General features: G+C 39.8%; 1 protein-coding gene across 1 annotated transcript in view; it reads right to left on the bottom strand.

The window, feature by feature from the left end:
• The window catches only part of MND1 (meiotic nuclear divisions 1), a gene marked incomplete at both ends in the record, with an annotated part of 58,549 nt that overhangs the window by 26,751 nt on the left and 5,643 nt on the right, over positions 1 to 26,155 (bottom strand). Inside the window, 2 exons of the mRNA XM_080697156.1 lie at positions 19,211 to 19,359; positions 22,763 to 22,820. Of these exons, the coding sequence (XP_080553282.1) occupies positions 19,211 to 19,359; positions 22,763 to 22,820 (207 nt within the window). The remainder of the gene's footprint in view (positions 1 to 19,210; positions 19,360 to 22,762; positions 22,821 to 26,155) is intronic.

Below are 26,155 nucleotides of genomic sequence, written 5' to 3'. Positions count from 1 at the left end.
GTACTTGCCTAGCAGGAAATTCAGGTGTTTTTTTTTTTTTTTTTTTTTTTTTGGTACTAGAGATTGAACCCAGGGGCATTCTACCTCTGAGCTATACCCCAGCCCTATTTTTTTTTTTAATTTATTTTGAAACAGGATCTCACTAAGTTGTAGAGGGCCTCACTAAGTAGCTGAAGCTGGCCACAAACCTGGATTCTCCTTTCTCAGCCTCTCAAGACTGGGATTACAAGCCTGCGCCACCATGCCTGGCTCGGTTCTTTTTACTTTATACATAATCCATGATGGATTAAGGAAAATAGCTGGATTTATCCAACATGAAGATGACAAAATTGTGGAAGTGACAGACCTCAAGAAGCTCTCCACTTTCTATGTATTCATTCAGTTAAAAATAAAGGTCTGAAAATAAAACACAAAATAAAACACAAAATTACTTTTAGAATTATAGGCTTTAAATCCAGGCATGGTGGCACATAATTGTGGCTGAGGCAGGAGAATTGCATGTTCGAAGGCAGTCTCAGCAATTTAGTGAGACTCTCAGCAACCTGGTGAGGCTGTTTCTAAATCAGAAATAAAATCAGTAGAGGGGTATAGCTTAGAGGCAGAATGCCTCTGGGTTCAGTTCCTAGTAACACACACACACACACACACACACACACACACACACACACACACACCCCCAACTATAGATTTTAGCCAGGTGTGGCAGTACATACCTGTAACTGTAATCCCAACTACTTGGGAAGCTGAGTCAGGAGGGTTGCACTTTTATTTATCTGGTGCTGGGGATTGAACCCAGGAGTATTTTACCTCCGAGCTACACCCCCAGCCTGATTTTTTATTCTTTATTTTGAAACAGGGTCTCAATAAGTTGCAGAGGGCCTTACTCAGTAGTTGAAGGTAGCCATGAACCTGGTTCCTCCTGTCTCAGCCTCCCAAGCACTGGGATTACAAGCGTGTGCCACCACGCTCAACACTAGGATTGCACATTTAAGGCTAGCTGGGGGAACTTAGTGAGATTCTGTCTCAAAATAAAAGGGCTGGAGATGTAGCTCAGTGGCAGAGCACTCTTGAATTCAATCTTAAGTAGCCCCCCCCCAACAAGAACTACAGAATTAGTAGAATATTAGGTATACAGAATTGCTTTCCAAGGATGTAAGTACAGAAAAAAAAAAAAAAAAACACCTCAGAATGAATTCTGAAGAACCAGAGTGTGGGGAGAAAAGAGTAGCAAATGAAAATAGAATTGTCAGAGAAAGATTACCAAGAATAAAGTGCTCTAGGAGGCAGTCAATTGTGTCAACTGGTAAAAAGAAAGGTTATGAAGAGAGTGAGACAGGAGGAAGGCATGGAAAGCGCCGAGTTTGGCACCAGAAGCAGCGAGATTGAGGAGAGAAACAATGAACACAAAGGCCTAGCAGACAGCGAGAGCTTGCTGCTCCTGTTTCTTCCACTCTCTAATAGTTCATGCTCATTTCTCTTTTGCTGTTTATATCTTAATTGTAAAACCATTTGTTTGTGGTCTAGTCTCCAAACTAAAAAGTGAATTCACTAGACATGGCTGTGTGTGTTAAGTTTTGTCAAAGGACTGAACAGTTCCTGTTTCACTTACGTTTTTAAAGTAGTTGTTTTCTCTGTCCAAATGTTCTCTCTCTAGATGTTCCTCTGAAAGATATTTACAAAGTACCTCCTGTCTCCTATCTTTTCTGGGTTTTTTGTCCCTTGTGTACTTTAAAACGATGACAGAAAGCCGGGCGTGGTGGCACACTTGTAATCCCAGCACTTGGGAGGCTGAGACCGGAGGATCGCGGTTCGCGGACAGCCTCAGCTACTTAGTGAGGCCCTCTGCAACTCAGTGAGACCCGGTTTCAAAATAAAAGAATAAAAAATTGGGCAGGGGGTATAGCTCAGAGGTCAAATGCCTCTGGGTTTCATCCCCAGACCCACAAAAAAATAAAAAAAAATAAAAAATAAAACGATGACAGAACAGCAACTATGAGTGCCGTAAGCCCTACAGTCTCTCTGATCTGCCTGCTGCAGAAGCAGTCACTTGGCTGTTACAGTACTAGCTGCTATTGGGGCGGGCTTCAAGTGAGTCAGGCTCCGCAGAAATCATAGTACATGCAGGATCTCAGTGGAGGTTTTATTATTGCCACTGTACAAATCAAGAAATGGCCCCGGGGATTGCTGCTGGTTGAATCCACTCACCTGGATGCTGAAGCCTATTAATTCCAACGAGGACCTTGCCTTCCTAGACATCATATTAATGCCTTAAATTTGTAAATATTTTAAATACAAACACACACACATTCAAAACAATTTCAAGTGAAAAATCTTCAAGAAAAAAAACTATATTTAAACTATAGAGCATACATTTTAAACTATAGAGGATTTACTAAGACTACTGCTTTACAACAATATATTCGGGTGATTCAGTATCTTTGCTTAAGAAGAACCTTTCCCCAGGGGCAGTGACCATGCCTATAATCCCAATGCTTGAGGGGCTGAGAAAAGAGAATCTCAGGTTCAAAGCCATAGTACTTAGCAAAACTCTGTTCTGAAAAAGGGAAAATAAGGGCTGGGGGTGTAGCTCAGCAGTAGAACTCCACTGGGTTCAATCCCCTACTGGGTTCAAACCACAAGGACAACCTTTCAATGATGAAACCAACATTTCTGAAATAAATAAGAAACTCTGGCACTTAAAAAAGAGGACAACCTCAGGTGGATACTATTTATAGAAGTAAAAGCATATATCAATGAAAATATGCTTATGTGGCAAAACTAGCAAGGAAAAATCAAAACACAGACATTATCTGATATTTATAATACAAGTCATGTTATCATTCTTGCAACTAAAGGGCGAGAAGACCCAAAGATAAAGTAATCTATTTCTTGTATCCCCTATGTATTCACAGAGAATGAATTATTAAGCACTGTATTATCAGAGCAATTGTGCTACAGTTATACTCAGACTCTCATAAAATAACATCCGATTTTTATCACTATGCCCTTGGCCAACCTTTATGGATGATGGACTTATCTAACCCATTTCTGATCTCTGTTTCCCTGACCCGTTTCCACTTCCAGTTTCCTCTACAGGTTGAGGTGGCGATAGACACTGTTTCAGTCAATAAGATAAGCAGAAGTCTGCTGTGAGAATGACAGTCACCTAGCAACCCTCATTTCCTGTCTCAGATATGACAATAGGAGCTGTGGCAGCCATCTCGTGATGGCCAAGAGAATTAAAAAGATATAACTGATGGCATTCGGTCACTACAAAGAGATACCCATCTTCAAATTTTATGCAAGAAAAATAAACTTCGATTTACTTACACCAATACTCATCAGAAATTTCATTACTTACAGATGAAAGCAGTCTTTATCAAATACACTATACAATTTTAAAGCTTACAAGAATACGATTTAGAAGCTGGTCAGTAATCTGATGTGTTCATTTGTTCAAATGGTTTAGTGACTACTCTCTATAAGGCTTAGTGTTCTGTTCTGAGTTGAAAAGAAAATTGAAGAATATACAGTTCTTAGTTTGAGATATTCACACCTGAAATGTATAAATATGGTAAGTGTTCAGGGTGTGGTGGTGCACGCCTGTAATCCCAATACTTTGGAGGCTGAGACAGGAGGATCTCAGGTTTGAGGATAGCCTCAGCAATGTAGAAGAGTCTCAGCAACCTGGTGAAACCGTTTCAAAATACCTTAAAAAAGGGAGGAGGTGGGCTTATCTCTGAGGTAGAAAACAAATAGCCCAATAAAAAAAAATGGGCAAGTGAACTAAATAGACACTTCACAAAATAAATTCAAAGGGCCAAGAAATGTACTAAAAACTGCTCAACATCATTAGCATCAGAGAGATGTAAATTAAAATCACTCCAAGATTTCACTTAACTCAACTAGAATCATTCAAAACTCAAACAATAAATGCTGGCAAGGATGTGGAGAAGTGGAAACTCTAATACATTGTTGTTGGGATTGCAAAATAGTGCAACCACTTTGGAAAACAGTATGGAAGATCCTCAGAAGAATGGGAATGAACCTACCATACAATCCAGCAATACCACTTCTGGGTATCTACCCAAAAGAAAGGAAACCAAACAAATGCATGCATACCTATGTTCATAGCTGCACAATTCACCATAGCCAATCTATGGAACCAGCCAAGAGGTCCATCAACAGATGAACGGATTACAAAACTACAGGATATGTACATAATGGAGTTTTTATTCAGCCATAAAGAACAAGATCATGTCATGTACAGGGAAATAGATGGAAATGGAGAACATTATGCTAAGTGAGATTAGTCAGTTACAAAAAGAAAGAGATCGGATGCTCTCCCTAATATGCGGAGGCTAAAGAGAAAATAGATCAAAGGAGGAACTCTGGATGAAGGAGGAACTATAGATGAGCAAATAAGGCAACCTGAGAGTTAGGGGGGGGGAGGGAGATTCCCTATGGCTATGATATACATTCACAAACATCAAAGTCCATCACTAAGCCAAACGTGAGAAGGAGGGAGGGGGAGAGAATGGGGCGGAAACTGGGTAAGAGCTGAGTGATGTGTGCATGTATGCCTCTACCATCTTGTAATCCATTAAGATGTATGACTACAAGGTACCAATAAAAAACTTAAAAACATTTTTTTGAGCTATGGTTGGCTGAATCCATGGATATGGAAACCACGGATAAAGACGGCCCACTGTATATAGACAAGTGTCCCCTTCCACATGCAAGCACAGGAAATTAATGGAAATCTCTAGATAAAAATCATTCTGCTTATTTTTATTTTCAGTAGTACTGGAGACTGAACTCAGCGATCTTCTATCTCTGAGGTACACCCCCAACCCATTTTTAAATTAACTGATTGATTATGATACCGGGGATTGAACCCAGAGAACTTCTACCTCCAAGCTACACCCCACCAGCCCTTCTTTATTTTGAAACAGGATCTCAATGTTGGGTGTGGTGGCACATCCTTGTAATCCCAGTAGTTGGGAGGCTGAGACAGGAGGATTGCAGGTTCGAGGCCATACTCAGCTACTTAGTGAGGCCTTCAGCAACTTAGTGAGGCCCTGTTTAAAAAAAGAAAGAGCTGGGGTGTAGCTCTGAGGTAGAATTCCCCCTGGTTCAATCCTCAGTACTGTGCAAAAACGAAACAAAACAAACAAACAAACAAAAAAACCCCAGGCTCTTGGTAAACTACCACGTGCTGGCCCTAAACCTGCAAATTTCTTGTCTCAGCCTCCCAAATACTGGGATTACAGGCATGCACCACTGTGCCCAGCGTTCTGCTTAATTTCAAATCTGAACTGTATGCACTCAAATTGTACACTACCGATGACTGCAGGTTCTACTCCCTAAACGTCTCCGCATCCACGGGCCGCTACTGTAGTTCAGGACGTCATCATCCCCACCTGGACAATTCCACGGAGCACACACCTAGGAATCCTCAACTGCCAACAGAACCATCTTTCTTTTTTGGGGGAGGTGGAACCCAGAGGCTTTCTACCTCCGAGATATACTCTCAGACTTATTTTATATTTTATTTGGAAACAGGGTCTCCCTAAGTTGCTGAGAGCCTAAGTAGCCGAGGCTGGCTTCGAACCTGTGCGATCTCCTGTCTCAGCCTCCCAAGCGCAGGGATTACAAGTGTGCGCCACCACGCCCGGCTAGAACCATCTTTCTAAAATCAGTCTTTGACTTCTCTACTAAAAATTCTTCTACTGGGATCTACAGAGCCCTTCCTTCTCAGTGTCTACTGATCTAGCTATATTCAATTCATTCACCCCTTACTGACAGGTAAACCATACAAAACAGGTCAAGATTCTCACACTGAGTGCTTTTACACATCCTCGGTTTGTACATAGTCACAAAAGCTAAATCCCTTACCTCGTATTAGTTATTATGATCAGTGAATATGCATTTGCTTGTCACACCTACCCTATGAAGCACAGAAACAGATGTACAAGAGGCTTCAAATAAATGAAAAAGCTTGAATTTGAATCTAGCAAGTACGGGTTTAGAGTCCACTCTCTTTTTCTTTCTTTCATCTTATTTTTATGTGGAACATACTGAAAATGTTATACATTTAGACTGTGATTGGTGCCCCCCCCGCTTCCCTCCCCCTCCCAACAAGTGTCCAGGGTAACCATGCTATATTCATATTTTTACACATATTTGGATGTAGACCCTCATTAATCAAGTTCAGCCTTCTTCCTCTCCTGTCCTTCCATTCAGACTTGCTGAGATTTCTCTTCCATTATCTGGAGTCCCTCTGGTATCCCTAATACTCCTTAGCTTGAGCATATTACAGAAAACATATGTCGCTTCTCTTTCTGTGCTTGGCTGATCTCACTTAACATAATGTTCTCCAGGTCTTTCCATCTTCTTGTGACTGACATGATTTTGTTCTTCTTTATAGCTGAGTAGAACTCCACTGTGTGTATTTCCCATAATTTTGCAATCTATTCATCAGTTGATGGAGACCTAGGTTGGCTTCCTATTTTGGCTATTATGAATTGTGCTGCTATGAACATGGGTATGCATATGTTAATGTAGTTCTCTGATTTCAACCCCTTTGGACAAATACCCAGGAGTGACATAGCTGGGATTATAAGCATGAGCCACCACGCCTGGCTCCCAATTTGTGTGTGTGTGTGTGTGTGTGTGTGTGTGTGTGTGTGTGTTACTGGGGATGAAACCCAGGGGCATTTTACCTCCCAGCCCTATTTTTAAAAACAGGGTCTCACTGATTTGCCAAGGGCCTCACTAAGTAGCTGAGGCTGTCTGCAAACCCTGATCCTCTGGTCTCATCCTCATGAATGCTGGGATTACAAGCATGCACCACCATGCCCGGCTTCCAATTCTTTTTTTGCGGCACTGGGAGTGGAACTCAGGGTCATTCCACCTCTGAGCTACACCGCCAGCCCTAGTTTTTATTTTGAAACAGGGCCTCACTGAGTTGTAAAGGGCCTAACTTACTAAGTAGCTGAGGCTGTCCACAAACAGCAATCCTCCGATCTTAGCCTCCCAAATGCTGTCAATTCTTCTTTATATGCCTCTCATCAATTACAATGCCTGTCATAGCAAACATTTGCTATTGACTGAACTGAATGATTTCAGGAGAGATAATGCTTATTTTTATTCAAAAATGTTTCAAGTTATTGCCAGGTATGGTGGCATACACCTGTAATCCTGGTACTTAGGAGGCTGAGACAGGAGGATCACAAGCTTGAGGCTGGCCTGGGCTATTTAGATTCTATCTCCCAATTTAAAAAAACTTGAAGGATGTAGCACAATGGCAGAGTGCTTTCCTACCCTGTGTGAGGGCCTAGGTAAAATCCTCAGAACTGCAAAATAAGCAAATAAATGATTCACATTACCTACACCATTTAAAATAAATATATACGGTTTAAGCTATAAAAAATCCCATATGCTCACTTCTGAAAATTGGTAAAAACAAAACCCAATCTTTAAATTTTCCTAAGATAATCTTAGTGTCTCCTAAGATCAATATACTAAAATTTTCTCAGTGTGAATTTAAAAAGGTAATGTTTATTATAAACTCATTCCTAAAATCTATCTCCTAAACTATCTTCCACTAGTAGTAAATGGGTTACATACCAAAACTTTGGTGAAGAACTATGAAAAATCTCAGTAGAAAAATAAAGTTTGGTTCTCAAAATTCTGATCCTTTAAGTTTATTTATTTAATTTATTTATTTTGTTGTGTTGGAAATGGAAACAAGGGGCATTTTACTTCTGAGCTACACACCAGCCCTATTTTTTATTCTTTATTTTGAAACAGGTGTCTCAGTATCTCAGTAAGTTGCAGAGGGCCTCACTAGGTAGCTGAGGCGGACAGTGAACCTGTGATCCTCCTGTCTCAGTCTCCTAAGTACTGGGATTAAAAGCATGATCCACCACACCAGGCTCCTGATCCTTTAGCATTAAATGAAAATATGTTAAAATCTGCTACATAGTTGCTGCCACACCAGTGAAATTATCTAAGTTAGTGAATGGTTATTTCTTAAAATTAACTTCAAAGGAATTTACTGACTTTTAATAATTTCTAATACATCCTACAAGTTACAGAGAAAAGCCATTTCATTTGGGAGTTTCTTTGGGCTACATATAAAGTTACAATAAAACTGCAATACAGATTTATGAATCTGGATGTTGTGGTACATGCCTGTAATCCTAGTACTCAGGAGGCTGAGATAGGAGGAACGCAGGTTTGAGGACAGTCTCAGCAATTTAGCAAGGCCCTCAACACCTTAGAGAGACTCTGTTTCAAAATAAAATATAAAATAGGGCTGAGGGTAGAAAGTGCCTTGGGCTCAATCCCCAGTAAAAATTATTTTTAATCCCTATTAAAAATAATTAAGAGAAGTTGTACATGGTGGTCTATTCCTATAATTCCAGCTACTGTGGAATCTGAGGCAGGAGAAAACTAAATTCAAGGCCAGCCTCAGCAATTGAGAATCTGCCTCAAAATTTACAAAGCTGGGAATGTAGCTCAGCGGTAGAGTGCCCCTGGATTCAATCCGAGTACAGCAGCAGCAGCAGCAACAAAGACTTATGGGGAGAGTATCCAGCTATTCATACTTGCTGTTGAGTACAAACAGCTGCTTCTACTATCATTCAAATACGCAAACATACACGTTTCTGAAGAACTAGCAGATTAAAATATGCATTACCATTTCTATCTAGATCCCCATAAAAAGCTTTTCTTCCCCATGAAAGCCATTAATTAATTTATGTGAAAAGACCTCAGAGATGCATCTGTGTCAGAGGTATTTAGAAAGGCTAGTTTAATAACTATTCCTTTAATTCAGTTCAAATGTTATTTAATTTCGGCAGAAATAAATTACTATACCTGAAATTATTCTTGGAAAAAATTAATATTATCTTAATCACATATAAAGAATCTAATCCATCTTCTCTTTCCATCCCTCTCTCCCTCTTTTCTTTCCTCTTGGGATTTAACCCAAGGGCATTCACTTCTGAGCTACACTCCTACTCCATTTTATTTTTTACTTTTAAACAGAGTCTAAGTTGCTGAGGATAGCCTCTAACCTGTGATCCTCCTGTCTTCGCCTCCCAAGCACTGGGATTACAGGTGAGGGCCATTATACCCAGCTAACAATACCATTTTCTATGGTTATAATCTAATTGTTTTCTGGCAGGAAAATATTTGGCTTCTCCTGCTTAGTGAACATAATAAACCACTAACACATCCCAGAATAATATGGACTCAATCTAATTTCCAATTTTATTTCCCCCATTACTATATAACAAAAACTGCATATTCTCTATAAGCTGATCACCAACCACCCGCCAGAGGCAATGTGCTTTTAGTTCTGTTTACCTCTGGTTACAAGCATGAAACAGTTTAAATGCCTGGATTTGAACCTCACTTTGCCATTTACCAGTGCTATGACACTGGGCAGGTTATTCACCCTCGGTGCCTCTGTCTTCTCACGTGTAAGATGAAGCTAATAGCAATACCTACTTCTTTTTTTTTTTTTTTTTAGTGGTGGTACTGGGGTTCCTGGAAGCCCTTCTACCTCCGGGCTACACTCCCAGACCTATTTTTGCATTTTTATTTGGAAACGGTCTCCTAAGCCAGCGCGCGGGGCTAGCTTCGAACCTGCGCGATCCTCCTGTCTCTGCCTCCCAAGCGCGGGGATTACAAGCGTGCGCCACCACGCCCGGCAACAATACCTACTTCTGCAAGTATACAAATCAAAAGACATAAAACACGCACGTGCTCTTAAACGGTATGTGGCTAAGCACTCAATGTTTGCTCTGTGCTCTTTACAAATCTCCTTTCATCTAAACTGACTCAACCTTCAGCTTAAAATAATTGTTTCTAAGGAGTCTCCATTAACTACTGAAATATAAAAATCCTGTCATCTCCTAAACTTGTATAACAATTAGGACTCATAGCAAAGATTAGTACTTGGCACTAATCATATACTAAACATTACACAGTTAATTTTTTACAAGAAGTTAGCTATGTAAGGTATTTACCTTGTCTTCCCAAGTAAAGTGTAAATTCTCTGGATATGAACCACATATTCTACTATATTTATATTGCCTAAGAATTTAAAGCTGCATGCACAGAACATACATAAATACCTGTAGAAGTTAACATAATCCATACACAACTGACGGTTTGTTTGAGATCTTAGGAAATGTTAAACATAAATTATAACCATGAGGCCTTTAGACTGTCTTTAATAATGACCAACACACAAAACCTAAACGGCAAAGGAGAAAAATGTGTTTCCTGATTTAATTTTCAGGATCTACTATAAGAATGTCCATTCTCAAGAGACAAGTACATTCCTGTACATAATTGGAATCAGGGGCAGAACCAAAGCAGAACAGGAATGATGAGGAAAGAAAGAAAGAAAATTAGGAGTCCCTCCTACTCCAGCCCCAATCTGGAAGTAATTAGCAAAAAAACTCAAAGGAAGTTAGCATTCTATTTTGGCCATGTGTAGAATAAACTGATCCTTCACTGCAACCTTGAACGGGGAGTCTGGTTCAACTCGACATAACTGAATGCTTTGTATCTTTATATAAAGCCCACTATCACTTGCAGCCTTTTAAACTCTAATACTCATTTAGGCAGCTGTCCAGGTATTATCTCTCACTTCTTGTCACTCTTTCATGTATATATAGCTGATATTACACATAGGTCACAAATTTTTTCTTATAAAGCATGGACCTTGACTTCTATTTTTTGTGAATCAACTTCAGTATCTAGAAAAATGGTTTGCACATATATAGCAGACCCTCTGATTGAACAAATAAGATTAGAATATATTTCTGTACTTCTAAGTACAGATTTAGCTGAGTCTGTGGCAACCATATGCAGAATGACTAAAGCATCAGGAACCTTACCTATCACTTAATCTTCACTACAACCCTTGAAAGTAGGTATGGTCTCTCTTTTACAATTTGGGAAACTGAGCCTTTAGAAAGCCCAAGAAAAAAATGTCCAACATTTTATACCTGGTCCAGAAGTAAAACAGATTCTTTGAGTGCTTAGAGCAGAAGGTATAGGACCTTCTAATGCCTGTGCATTAGACTCCGACTTGATTTTGGACTTAGAGGCAGGTGTATCAGATTAAGCTTTGACCTCTAGCTTCTAAGTGGGAGTGAAGGTGTGTCACAAAATGCACTGGATCCCAACTCTCTGGCCAGTGGGGAGAAAAGTATAATGACAGTAAATAATTCACATGATGCGTTAGCCAAATTTCACTTCGGTTGTTAACCTCTTACTTATACAAGTATGCTTCCAGAAATTCAGTGCAGTAGAAATTAGAATGCCCTATTCTTTAATCATACAGAATAAACATTAAGCTCAATTTCTCTTATTGGTTATGAGAATTGAACCCAGGGGAGTTTTACCTCTGAACCACGCTCCCAGCTTTATTTTATTTTCTAGTTTGAAACAAGGTCTCACTAGGTTGCTGGGAATATTGGTATGTTGTCAAGACTGTCCTTAATGCTATGATCCTCCTGAGTACTGGGATTACAAGCATGAACCACTGCATCCGGCTCTTATTTTTTTATTTTGAAACAGGGTCTCACTAAGTTGCCAAGGCTGGCTTTGAACCTGGAATCCTCCTGTCTCTACCTCCCAGGTACTGGGATTATAGGCATGTGCCACCACACCTGGTTTAAATTCAACATTTATTTATTTATTATTTATTTATTTGCGGGTCTGGGGATGGAACCCAGGGGCATTCTACCTCTGAGCTACACCCTCTGCCCTATTTTTTTTAAATAAATTTTTATTGGTGCATTGTAGTCAAATATCTTAATGGGATAAAAAGCTTGTGGAGAGCCAGGCGTGGTGGCGCACGCTTGTAATCCCCACACTTGGGAGGCGGAGACAGGAGGATCGCGCAGGTTTGAAGCCAGCGGTGCTGGCTGAAGAGACCCTGTTTCCAAATAAAAAAAATATATAAAAATAGGTCTGGGAGTGTAACCAGGAGGTAGAAGGGTTTCCAGGAACCCCAGTACCACCAAAAAACAAACAAAAACTTGTGGAGATATACATGCACACATCACCCAATCAGTCCCTACCCAATCCTTAACCCTTCTGTCCCCCCACCTCCTTCCCATGCTTGGTTTCCTGATTAACTTTGAAATGTTAGTGGTTTTTTTTTCTCTTCCATATATGGTCAAGTTATTTTTGACAAGGTTTCCAAGAACATTGGGTGAAGGAAATAATAATCTTTTCAATAAATATTGTTGAAAAATAATAACTACATGAAAAAGAATAAAATTGGGCCCTTACCTAACACCATATACAAATATTAACTCAAAGTAGATAAAAGATCTAAATGTAAATTTTACCCCTGGAAGCCCTTGTACCTCCGGGCTACACTCCCAGACCTATTTTTTACATTTTCATTTTGGAAACAGGGTCTCCTAAGCCAGCGCGCGCGGCTGGCTTCGAACCTGTGCGATCCTCCTGTCTCTGCCTCCCAAGCGCGGGGATTACAAGCGTGCGCCACCATGCCCGGCTAAATGTAAATCTTAAGACTATAAACTTTTAGAAAAAAACCAGGGTCATAAAACTTCACAACACTGAAATTGGCAGTGATTTCTTGGATATGATTCCAAAGACACAGGCAACAAAAGAATAAACAAACCATAAAAAATAGAAAATTATTGTACATCCAAAGAAAATGTAAACAGAATTAAAAGTTACTGATAGAATGGGATAAAATATTTCCAAATGCTATATCTGAAGGTATATTAATATTCCAAATATAAATCCTAAAAATTAGCAACAATAAAAGTAGACAATACAATTTAGAAATAGGTAAAAAACTAAAATAGATAATGAATCTCCAAAGATTTTTATATGACCAATAAACACATGAATTATCACTCATCATTATCATAATATAACTAATCATTAGGGAAATACAAATAAAAACTATAGTGAAATACTACTTCACATTTTTTAGGATGGCTACTTAACATAAATTACCTTGTTCCAGCCCTTTACTTTGAGTATGTTACTATCTTTACTTGTAAAGTGTGTTTCTTATAAGCAGCAGATGGATTCTGGTTTTTAATCCATTTTGCCACTTTGTCTTTTTCTTGGGGAATTGAGGCCATTTATATTCAGTGTGATTATTGAGAGATAACTTTTAATTCCTAACATGTTAAGATCTTATTTCTGTTTGAAATACTGTTTATTCTTCTTTGCTTAGTTGTCAGCTGGATGGAAAATCTTGTTTCTCTGGTTCTGGTGTGTATTACCTATTTCTTCTTAGTAGTTAATCTCTTTGAGTATTTTATCTAGCGCTGGTTTTGAAGACATAAATTCCTTCAGTTTCTGTTTGTCATGGAAGCTTCTTATTTCCCCATCTAATTAGATAGTTTTTGCTGGGTAGGAAATTTTTGGCTGGAAGTTGTTTTCTTTCAGAGTTTGAAATATGTTACTCCAAGCGCTTCTGGCTTTCATGACCTGGTTTGGGAAGTCTGGAGTGATTCTAATTCATTTGCCTCTGAATGTCACTTGGCCTTTTGTTTTTTGTTGTCTTTAAGATTCTCTCCTTGGCCGGGCGTGGTGGCGCACGCTTGTAATCCCCGCGCTTGGGAGGCAGAGACAGGAGGATCGCGCAGGTTCGAAGCCAGCCGCGCGCGCTGGCTTAGGAGACCCTGTTTCAAAATAAAAATGTTAAAAAATAGGTCTGGGAGTGTAGCCCGGAGGTAGAAGGGCTTCCAGGAACCCCAGTACCACAAAAAAAAAAAAAAAAAAAAAAAAAAAAAAAAAAAAGATTCTCTCCTTGGCTTCCACATTGGTCATTTTGACAATTATGTGGCGTGGGGAACCTTTTCTCTAATCCTGTCTAAAGGGAGTTCTATAAGTTTCCTGGACCTGTGTATCGACCTCTTGCTCTATGTTTGGAAAATTTTCTGCTATTATTTCTTTGAAGAGATTATTGATCCCTTTGGTTTCACCTTCTTTTCCCTCCTGTATTCCAATTATTCTTAGGTTAGCTCTCTTAAAATGGGCCCATATTTCTTCAATGTCAGATTCCTGCTGTGATCTTCTAGGAGCGAGATTCTAGTCTCCATGTGGCCTAATCGATTGTTTATAGTTTGAATTGATGCCTTTACTTCAATGATTGCATCCTTTATTTCTTTTAGACTCTAAATTCTTTTAGAAAGTCCTGCATTATTTCTACAGTTTAATTCCTGATTTGATCTTCTGGAGATCTCTGAATTTCTGTGTTATCAGGTTCTAATATTATGGGGTTGTGGGCGTCCATTGCTCTATTGTTGTTCCTCTTTCCCATGATTTCAAAAGTTTGTGCCTTCTCTGGGTTCTTCCCCAGGGCACCACAACTTCACTTAGGGTGCTTTGGATCTGAGTTTGTGGTAATCTCAGCCGCCACTACTCCTTTACTGGGTTGTACCGTAAAGTCTCAGACCCAGGGAGTTAGTCGAGGCTGTGCGAGACCGTGGGGGTGCCGAGCTGGGCGTTTTCTCATGGGGAGCTGTGACTAGGGTGTGGAATCTTTGCCACCACTAATCCTTCACTGAGTTAGACTGCAAAATCTCAGACCCAGGGAGATTATCAAAGCTGCGCAAGTCCCTGGGGGTGCGGTGCTGGGATTTCTCCTGTAGGGGCTACAATTTTACTTACAGTTATTGTGCGCACTGATCTGGAGCTGTCGTGGGTGTGGTGAACTCACCACTGCTGCTGGCAATATGGTGCTGCTGCCACACCCTCGGCCGTGAGGTTGGCGTATTTCTTTTCTGGCTTTGAGCTCCGTTCTGAGTCCCTGAAAGACGTGAAGAGCTTGGCGACTGAGAGTTTTAGGCGTTCTTTGCGCTGAAAGAACTGCTGAATTACACCCAAATGATCCGCAGCTGCTTACTTCAGCTCCTTGTTTACCTTTCCTCTCTGGAGCCTGGTGCTGTAAGGCATGATGGTGCCGGCACGGCTCTGCAATGCGGGCTGGTTTCTTTTCTGGTCTCTGGTTGTTCTTCTGGTCTTCTTTTACTCTGTCCCTTGTGTTTACATTTTTTATTTCTCTGCTGATAGTGTTTTCTGGCTATGAAAAGCGCTGATTTTGTGGCGATAGAGATTGAGTGTTAGCAGGACTTGTAAACGCTGCTTTTCTCAGTTGCCATCTTCCCAGAAGTCCCTATTTTTTATTATTATTAATTATTATTATTATTATTATTATTATTATTATTATTATTATTAGTGGTACTGGGGTTCCTGAAAGCCCTTCTACCTCTGGGCTACACTCTAAGACCTATTTTACACTTTTTTATTTTTGGAAACAGGGTCTTTTAAGCCAGCACGGCTGGCTTAGAACCTGTGTGGTCCTCCTGTCTCTGCCTCCCAAGCCTAAATTCAACTTTTAAATAGATTCACTGTAGTAATGAGAATCTCTTGCTTCTAATTAAGATTTGCCAAGCATTCCCATAGTAAATCTAGTTTAAAAAAATGGAGCTAAGTGTGGTGGTGCATGCCTGTAATCCCTGGATTTGAAAGGCAGAGACAGGAGGATCACAGGTTTGTGGACAGCCTCAGCAACTTAGCAAGTCCTTGTTTCAAAATTAAAAAACAAAACAAAACAAACAAACAAAAACAAAAAGGAAGGGTATCTGGGGTTGTAGCTCAGAGGTAGAATGCCCCTGGGTTCAGTCCCTAGGACCTTTCTTCAAAACAACTAAATAAGAATACAAAAAAGACAACTGAATCTGGGTTAGTGGAACATGCTTGTAATCCCAGTACTTGGGAGGCTGAGACAGGAGGATTGCAGATTCACAGCCAGCCTCTGCAACTTGTGAGGCCCTCCACAACATAGTAAGATCCTGTTTCAAAAGAAAGAATAAAATAGGGCTGGGGGTATAGCTGGAGGTAGAATGCCCCTGGGTTAAATCCCCAGTACTGAAAAAAAAAGAAAAAAAGAAAAAAACTCCACACAAAACAAACAAAAATCACAACAAAATATAGACTAAAACAATAGGGGTGGGGGTGTAGCTCAGAGGTAGAATGCCCCTGGGTTCAATCCCTAGTACCACATACAAAAAGAAAAAGACAGTTGAAAATTGGCAACAGATCTCAAAAAAAAAATACCCCTTCTCATACAGTCAGTAAACAGATGAAAATGTGCCATATCATATGTACTGGGGTATTGCAAATTAAAACAACAAAATAAGACAGGCATGGTGGTGCACGCTTGTAATCCCAGCATTCAGAAGGTGGAAACAGGAGGATAGCTGTTCACAGACAGCCTCAGCTACTTAGCGAGGCCCTTTGCAATTCAGTGAGACCCTGTTTCAAAAATAAAGAAAAAAACAGGGCTGGGGATATAGCTCAAAGGTAGAATGCTTCTGGGTTCCATCCCCAGTACCGCAGGGGAAAAAAAAAAAAGCCATTGAGGATGTAGAAGAGCAGGAACTCTCATCCACCACAGTTGGAAATAAAGCCAATTTGAAAGACATTTTGGCACTTTTTTTCAAAAACTAAATATACCATTAATTCAGCCATCATGATCCTTGGTATTTATCTGAATTAGTTGAACACTTACGTACACACAACCTATGCAGAAATGCTTATAACAGATTTATTTACAACTTGCAAAACTTGGAAGCAATAAAGATGTTCTTCAATAATTCAATGAATAAACAAATTGTATATCAATATGATGAAGTATTATTCAGTAAAGTAAAAATAAAATAAAGTTATCAAGCCACCAAAAATGTGAAAGAATCTTAAATGCATATTGTTAAGTAAAGAAGTCAGACTGAACATTTACATACTATATGATTCCTATTATATGACATTCTGGAAAAGCAAACCATGGAGACAGTAAAAAGATCAGTGGTTGCCATGGGTTACAAAGAAAGAAGGGATGAACAGGTGAAGCAGAGAGGACTTTTTTTTTGCAGGGGTTGGGTATTAGAGATCAAACCCCATGGTATTTTACCTCCAAGCTACACTCTCAGCCAAGTTTTATTTTTTTACTTTGAAACAGGATCTTGCTAAGTTGCCAAGGCTGGCCTCAAACCTGTGATCCTCCTGGCTCAGCCTCCCAAGTACTGGGACTATAGGTGTATACCACCATACCTGGCTTACAGAGGATTGAGGCTATGAAACTACTCTGTATGACAATGTAATTGTGGACACAGTCCATCATTATACATTTGTCAAAACCCACAGAATGAGCTGGGCATGGTGCACACCTGTAATCTCAGAATTTGGGAGGCTGAGACAGGAGAATTATAGGTTCAAGAACAGTCTTAGCAATTTAATGACACCCTTAGAAACTTAGCAAGACCGTGTTTCAAGATAAAAATTAAATAGGGGTAAGGGTATATTTTAGAGGTAGAGTGCCCCTGGGTTCCATCCCCAGTACCAAATACACATACACAAACCCACAGAATGTACAACAAAGAGTGAACCCTAAGCTGGGCGTGGCAATGCATGTTTGTAATCCCAGTACTTGGGAGGCTGAGACAGAATTGCTGGTTCTTGCCTCAGATACTTAGTGAGGTACTCTGCAACTTATGAGACCCTGTTTCAAAATAAAGAATAAAAACAGGGCTGGGGATGCAGCTCAGTGGTAGAACACCCCTGGGTTCAACCCCAAGTACCATTAAAAAAAAAAAAAGCCAGGCGTGGTGGCGCATGCTTGTAATCCCAGTGCTTGGGAGGCTGAGACAGGAGGATCGCGCAGGTTCAAAGCCAGCCTCAGCTACTTAGTGAGGCTCTCAGCAACTTAGTGAGACCCTGTTTCCAAATAAAATATAAAATGGGTCTGGGAGTATAGTCCAAAAGTAGAAAGCCTCTGGGTTCTACCCCCAGTACCACCAAAAAAAAAAAAAAAAAAAAAAAAAAAAGTGAACCCTATTAGAACTCAGTTAATAAGAAGGTTATTAATTTACCAGTGCAATAAAGGTACCACACTATATAGGTTGTAAATAACAGAGGAAAGTGGTAAGGTGTGGGAGAGAAGGCAGGTAGGAACTCTCTATGTACTTTCCCATTAATTTTTCTATAAATCTCAACTTGTTTCTCCCACCCCAAAATCTGATTAAAAAAAACTAAAATATTAGAAAACAGTATTATGACAGCGGTAAAATGAAAGTTCAAATATTCTAAGGTCACTGTATTGTATGTATGTATGTATGTATGTATGTATGTATGTATGTATGTATTGGTGGTACTGGGGTTCCCAGAAATCCTTCTACCTCCAGGCTACACTCCCAGACCTATTTTTATACTTTTTTATTTGGAAACAGGGTCTCTTAAGCCAGAGTGGTTGGATTTGAACCTCTGTGATCCTCTTGTCTCTGCCTCCTAAGTGCTGGGATTACAAGCGTGTGCCACTATGCCCGGCTTGATTTTATGTTTGTTTTGTGATTTGGGGCAAATGCTTTATCACTGAGCCACATCCCTAGACCTATTCAATTATTTTTATGTTTTATTTGCAGACAGGGTATCAATCAGTTGCCCAAGCTGTTCTCAAACTTGTGACACTCTTGCTTGCCACAGCCTCTCATGTTGCTGGGATTACAGGTATGTACCCTAATGCCTGGCTACCAATCCTGTCATTCAGTAGAAAAAATACAGATGTCAATTACCTTTTTTTTTTTTTTTTTTTTTTTTGGTGGTACTGGGGTTCCTGGAAGCCCTTCTACCTCCGGGCTACACTCCCAGACCTATTTTTATTTGGAAACAGGGTCTCCTAAGCCAGCGCGCGCGAGGCTGGCTTCGAACCTGCGCAATCCTGTCTCTGCCTCCCAAGCGCGGGGATTACAAGCGTGCGCCACCACGCCCGGCTACCTTTTTTTTTTTTTTTTTGGTGGTGGTACTGGGGACTGAACCCAGAAGCATTCTACCTTCAGCTACACCCCCAGCCCTATTTTTTATTTTAAAACAGGGGTTCTCTAGGTTGCTGGAGAGTCTCGCTAAATTGCTGAGGCTGGTCTCAAACCTGTGATTCTCCTGTTTCAGCCTCCCAAGTACTGCAGTTACAGCATGTGCCACCATGCCCAGCATTAGATGTTGACTATCTCTAGTCTTTGAGACACATAATATATGTTAAAAACATAAAGGAGATGACTAAATAAGGATCAAGTAAGACAATCTCTGTTGTGCAGAGAAAAATCTTTTATTTTTAACTTCAGTGGCTTACCTGAGATTCCAGAACCTCCAACTTACGTTTCCTTGCATGAAGAGCTTTACTTGGAAAAGCCCAATAGTAATTAGAAGTTCCAATCCTTTCACAATCAACCATTCCATCGTCAACTAAGCTTTGAAGAACCTCTTTTACTGACATAGCAGCTAAGAAAGAGAATTTTTAAAGACTATGGTTAGACAATTCCATATTAAAAGCAAATAAATAAACATCTGCAAAAAGTTATTAATTAAAAGTTAATAACGAATGCTTTAACAAAAAGAGAAAAATGATAAAAGTACATTAATAGGCATCTACAAAATATTTATGGCCAATCTATAAGAAAAAAATCAACCCCACATTTTTGGGGGGACTGGAGACTGAACCCAGGTTATACCTCTGATCTAGACACCCCCCCCCCCCCGGCCTGTTTTATTTTTGAAGCATAGTCTTGCTAAGTTGCCAAGGCTGGCCTCGATCCTCTTGTCTTAGCCTCCTAAGTACACGGATGCTGGTGAGCACAACCATTCCCTGTACAACCCCACTCTTAATAGAAGAAATGCAAAATAAAGCAATGAGATATGCTTCTTGACTGTCAAATGAAAAATACTAAAAAATAAAGAACTCAAGGAAATATGAGTGAAAGAAATAACTCAATATGAGTGAAGAATTGTGGCAACATGTATCTAAAATTTTAGCTTTATGCATATCTTCTATAAAGAAATTTCACTTTTATAAATTCAGCCAAAGAGAATAATGATGAATTTGCATAGAATGTTAGGGATAGGGGTATAGCTCAGAGGCAGAGCATGTGCCTAGCAAGCACAAGGTCCAGGGTTTGATCCCTAGCACACAGAAACCAAAAAGAAAGAATGTTAGTCAAAGCTGTATTTAGTAGTTCACTGATCCTCCTGAGACAGGAGGATCGTAGGTTTGAGGCCAGCCTCAGCAATAGTGGGACTCTCAGCAACCTGTTTCCTAACAAATAATGAAAAGAGCTGGGGATATGGCTCAGAGGTAGACTGTCCTGGATTCAACCCCCAGTACAAAAAGTAAATAAATAATTAAAAAGGAAAAAAAAAGAAAAAAAGAAGAAAACTAAAACAAAACTATTATGAAAAAGAAAAATTAAGCAATAAATAAACTAGGTACAGCTAGGTGTGATGGCACATGGTTGTAATCTCAGTACTTGGAAGGCCGGGACAAGAGGATTGCAGGGTTAAGGACAACATTAGGAAGCAGTGAGGCTGTCATCGACGTAGTAAGACCCTGTTTCAAAAAATAAAAATAAAATAGAGCTGAGAGTGTAGCTCAGCAGTAGAATGCTCCAGAGTTCAATCTCCAGAACCACAAAAAATAAATAAATAAACTGGATGTTATAGTATACTTAGCATTAAGACTAAAGAACAGAACAAAGTTTGAAAAAAAAATACTATGTAAGCTGAACATGGTGGTGTACACCTTTAATCTCAGTACCTAGGAGGCTAATACAGGAGGATGGCAGGCTTGGGGTAAGTCTTAGCAACCTTGTGAGACTCTATGCAACTTAACAAATACCGCCCCCCCACCCTTGTGGTACTAAGGATGAAACCCGGGGCATTCTTTTTTTTTTTTTTTTTTTTGGTGGTACTGGGGTTTCTGGAAGCCCTTCTACCTCCGGGCTACACTCCCAGACCTATTTTATACTTTTTTATTTTTGGAAACAGGGTCTCTTAAGCCAGCGCGGCTGGCTTCGAACCTGCGCGATCCTCCTGTCTCCGCCTCCCAAGCGCGGGGATTACAAGCGTGCGCCACCACGCCTGGCTTGGTTTTATGTTTGTTTTGTGATTTGGGGCAAACGCTTTACCACTGAGCTACATCCCTAGCCCTATTCATTTATTTTTATGTTTTATTTGCAGACAGGGTCTCAATCAGTTGCCCAGGCTGTTCTCAAACTTGTGACACTCTTGCTTGCCACAGCCTCTCACATTGCTGGGATTACAGGTACGCGCCCTAATGCCTGGCTACCAATCCTGTCATTCAGTAGAAAAAATACAGATGTCAATTACCTTTTTTTCTGGTTGTAATCCCAGTACTTGGGAGCAAGTACTGTATTCCCAGCAAGCCTGTAATCCCAGTACTTGGGAACAAGTACTATAATCCCAGCAAGCCTGTAATCCCAGTACTTGGGAGGCTGAGAGTGGAGGAACACAGGTTTGGGGCCAGCCTCAGCTACTTAGTGAGGCCCTCCACAACTTAATGAGACCCTGTTTCAAAGTAAAGAATATTTGGGGGTGTAGCTCAAAGTTAGAATGCCCCTGGGTTCCATCCCCAGTACCACAAAAAAAATCAATTGTTACTGTATATATGTATATATATTTTTGTGGTACTGGTGATGAAACCCAGGGGCATTCTACCTCTGAGCTACACCCCAGCCCTTTTTATATTCTTTATTTTGAAACAGGGTCTCACTGAGTTGAAAAGGGCCTCACTAAGTGCTGAGGCTGTCCTCGAGCCATAATCCTCTTGTCTCAGCCTCCCAAACGCTTGGATTACAAGTGTGTGCCATCATGCCCAGCTAAAAACTGTTATTTTATTTATTTATTTGGTGATACTGGGGTTCCTGGAAGCCCTTCTACCTCTAGGCTATCACTCCCAGACCTATTTTATTTTTGGAAACAGGGTCTCTTAAACCAGCACAGCTTCGAACCTGAGTGATTCTCTTATCTCTGCCTCCCAAGCGCAGGGATTATAAGCGTGCGCCATCACGCCTGGCTAAAAATTGTTATTTTAAACCACCAAATTTATGGGAATTTGTAATGGCCACCCTAATGAAACTAGTATACGATATAAAAATACAGATACAAAATCACATGTAACAGAGCACACATGAAGTTTTCACTTCTTTTGAAATACCTTATACTCTAAAATAAGTGTGTGTATATTATGTATGTTTATGCACATGTATGTATGTATGCATGTATTCTCTATTAATTCTTCTAGAGCATGTGTTCCAAACACAAGAATGTGGCCATGGCCCACAGACATCATATAAGAACTTTTTTTGTGGTACTGGGGATTGAGCCCAGGTGCATCCTACCTGCAAGCTACACCCTCAGCCCTATTATTTTGAAACAGGGTCTAAGTTGTTGTGGGCCTTGCAATATTGCTGAGGCTGGTCTTGAACCACCAATGCTTCTGTCTCAGCCTCTCAAGTATTGGGATTATAGGCGTGTGCCAGCAGGCTCATATAGAGATTATAAATGTTTTTCATTAGCCAGGTATAGTGGTGCACGCTTGTAATCCCAGCATTTGGAAGGCTGAGATAGGAGGATAGCAGTTTGCAGACAACCTCAACTACTTAGTGAGGCCGTTTGCAACTCAGTGAGACCTGGTTTCAAAATAAATAAAATACACAGCTGGGGATGTAGCTCAAAGGTAGAATGGCCCTGGGTTCCATCCCTGTACTGCAAAAACAAAAACAAATGTTCTTCATCTCTACAAATTTATGCTTTCCATAAAGAGAAAGACTGTGGCAAATAAGATAACAGATATTTCCCCAAAATATTGTAGCATATCTTGAATACTTACTAATGCCTTTCTCTTTGGGAGCAATCTTTTCCAAGTCTTTCAATTGAAATACATCTTTCTGTTTAAAAGGGTTTTAAAAAATAAGAAAAACACAGATTTATTTCCTATTGTATATTTACCATAATTATGTTTATAAAATATAGTATTAAAAACTATGCCTGAAAATCAATAGCACAATAGAATTAAGCATTTTAAAAGTAGAAGAAATTTTGTGATTATCTCATTCAACACCCTCCATAGATTTTTGCATGAGCATGTATTATTTGAGGTCAGAGCACAACATCTTTCAACTGAAGTGGAAAAACTAGTTTGATGGATCACTTGGTAATATGATTGTTCGGGTAATTTTTTGTGGGTGTGTAGTACCAAGGATTGAACTCAGGAGTATTCTAAGTCCAAGCCACATCCCCTTCCCTGTTTTTTTCGTTTTTTATTTTGAAACAGGGCCTCATTAAGTAGCTGAGGCTGGCTGCAAACCTGCAATCCTTCTGTCTCAAACCTCCCAAGTACTGGAATCACAAGCGTGTGCCACCGTACCTGGCTATCCTAAGGGCATTCTACCTCCAAGATATACCCCAGCCCTATTTTGTTTTGATTTGGAAACAGGGTCTTGCTAGGTTGATGTGAGTCTTACTACTTGTTGAGGCTATCCTCAAAACTGTGATCCTCCTGTCTCAGCCTACCAAGAACGGGATTACAAGCATGTGCCACCAGCTTGTACTCAGCATATATAAAAAATAGTACTCTACTTAGTATATATCACACTCCACAAATTTAGGAGTTCTAATTAAAAGCAAAATAGGTAACTGTTAATTTTGTTTACATTTAAGGCTTCATGAACTGGTTATAACTAAACAACAGAAAAATTATGCAACTTAGGCTGTCTTTCAATCATTCATCTATACCTGTGCATGCCCACCATATGCAAAGCAAAATATTATGAAAAAACGTGTATGTCGACTATTTAATCTGATGGTTAGAAAAAAAATCAATATTGAATATTTTGTACTTGAAATAAGCCTTGGTTTAAATGGTAAAAAGTTTGGATAATGAAAGTTAAATTGTTTGCAGTTAGCTTCAGCTATTTAGTGGGCCCTCTGCTACTTAGTGAGACCCTCTTTCAATATAAAGAATAAAGGGCTGGGATGTAGCTCAGGTGCAGAATGCCCCTGGGTTCAATCCCAGTACTGCAAAAAACAAAACAACAACAAAAAAAAAAAAAAAAGAAAAAGAAAAAAAAAGAAAAAAGAAAAAAAAAACTATTTGTAAGATATTGTGGAAGACATATAGTTACAATACTAGAATATAATATATATATATTGTGATACTGAGGATGGAATCCAGGGGCATTCTACCTCTGGGCTATACCTCCAGCCCTATTATTCTTTATTTTGAAACAGGGTCTCACTGACTTGCAAAGGGCCTAAGAAGCTAAGATACAATCCTGTCTCAGTCTCCCAAATGCTGGAATTACAAATATGCGCCACCACGCCCATCTTCCACTTACATATTTATATATAATGCTCTGGATATCAGCAGGGTCATTCCAGAGAGATTGTGTGCCAATGAAGAGCTATTTGTTTAAGTCTTTGCTGAGGTAATTTTTAGAACAATTCAACAAATGTTTGTTGCAAGTTTATTTTGTGCTTCAAAATAGTGCCTGAGCTGGGCATGGTGGCGCACGCTTGTAATCCCCGCGCTTGGGAGGCAGAGACAGGAGGATCACGCAGGTTCGAAGCCAGCCCCGTGCGCTGGCTTAGGAGACCCTGTTTCCAAATTTTAAAAAAATGTAAAAATAAGTCTGGGAGTGTAGCCCGGAGGTAGAAGGGCTACCAGGAACCCCAGTACCACCAAAATAAATAAATAAATAAATAAATAAATAAATAAATAAATAATGCCTGAAAGTTCTTTCTCTTCACAAACTGTCATTATTACCAATGACTATGTTTTGAAAATATTTCCAAAACACTGGAAAGGAACCACTTATGATTAGAAGCAACATAGTGGTACATTGTTAGCTGTTTTTCTCATTTGATTAAAAAGGTAGCATGTTCACTGTTTGTAACTAAGAAAATAGAGTGAAAGCAAAATCCACCTATAATCATATCACTGTTAATTTTTGTGATCATACTGCAATACATTTATTTGTCAAGTAAAGATGTTATAAATTGGGGCGAAATGATAGTATTCATAAAAATATTTGCACTAAACACATTTTAATATGCAAAAGATAAATATCTTATTTTTGTACTTCATTGGTGCATTATAGTCTCACAACATAATGTAGTTCATAGGGAGAGTGACATACATGCACACAGCACTTGGTGGTTTCCCCCAGCTCCCTCCACAATCCCACCCTTCCCCAGATGGGATGCTGAGATAGGCATTGGTATCCTTACATATGTATACAGTGGCAGTGGAAGTGATTCCTTCATTAATTTCCCCTTCCTCTCCCCTAGACCACCTCCCTTGCTCCACTGGACTTTCTCCATTTTAAAGTTCCTGTGATTACTCCCTAGCTTCAGCATATGAGAGAAAACATGATCCTTCACTTTCTGTGACTGGCCAATCTCACTTAACATAATGTTCTCCAGGTCCATCCATTTTCCTGCAAATTTTGTTCTTTATGGCTGAGTAGAATTCCATTGTGCAATGCTGGGCATGGTGGCGCACACTTGTAATCCCCGCACTTGGGAGGCTGAGACAGGAGGATCGCACAGGTTCAAAAGCCAGCCTCAGCTACTTAGTGAGGCTCTCAGCAATTTAGTGAGACCCTGTTTTCAAATAAAATATAAAATAGGTCTGGGAGGATAGCCTGGATGTAGAAAGCCTCTGGGTTCCACCCCCAGTACCACCAAGAAAAAAAAAAATCCATTGTGTGTATATCCCATAATTTTGTAATTATGCACTTTCTACTTATTTTATCATGCACATTTTCCCCTGACATTAGTCTAAAGGGAGTTACTATTCATATGTAAAGTCAAATTCTATAACACTGGAGTGGCCATATTTTATTGGAATTTTCATTTGCCAACAGCCATAAGGGAATCAGATACCAGATTCCAGAATTTGCATTCTAGAATCTATGCTTTTCACAGTGCACCATATTGGTGATTTGCTTTGAATTACTCAAGGGCCTGTGTCTTATATTTATCAACATTTGCCATCAGTCAGGATTCTGGACATGCTATGTCCCACTCATGAGAAAATAAATGAAATTGTCTTTTATTACTTTTCCATTCTGTTAAAAAAAAAAAAAAAACGAATAGGCTAAAGAAGTGAGCAGCAGGTGATCAAGTTATAATGTGGAGCCAGGCGTGGTGGCTCGCTTATAATCCCAGTATTTGGGAGGCTGAGACAGGGGGATTGCAGGTTCGAAGCCAGCCTTGACAA

The sequence above is a fragment of the Muscardinus avellanarius genome (genome assembly GCF_963383645.1).
Source record: "Muscardinus avellanarius genome assembly, chromosome: 6".
Classification (NCBI taxonomy): Eukaryota; Metazoa; Chordata; class Mammalia; order Rodentia; family Gliridae; genus Muscardinus; species Muscardinus avellanarius.
This window is presented reverse-complemented; position numbering and strand designations above follow the sequence as displayed.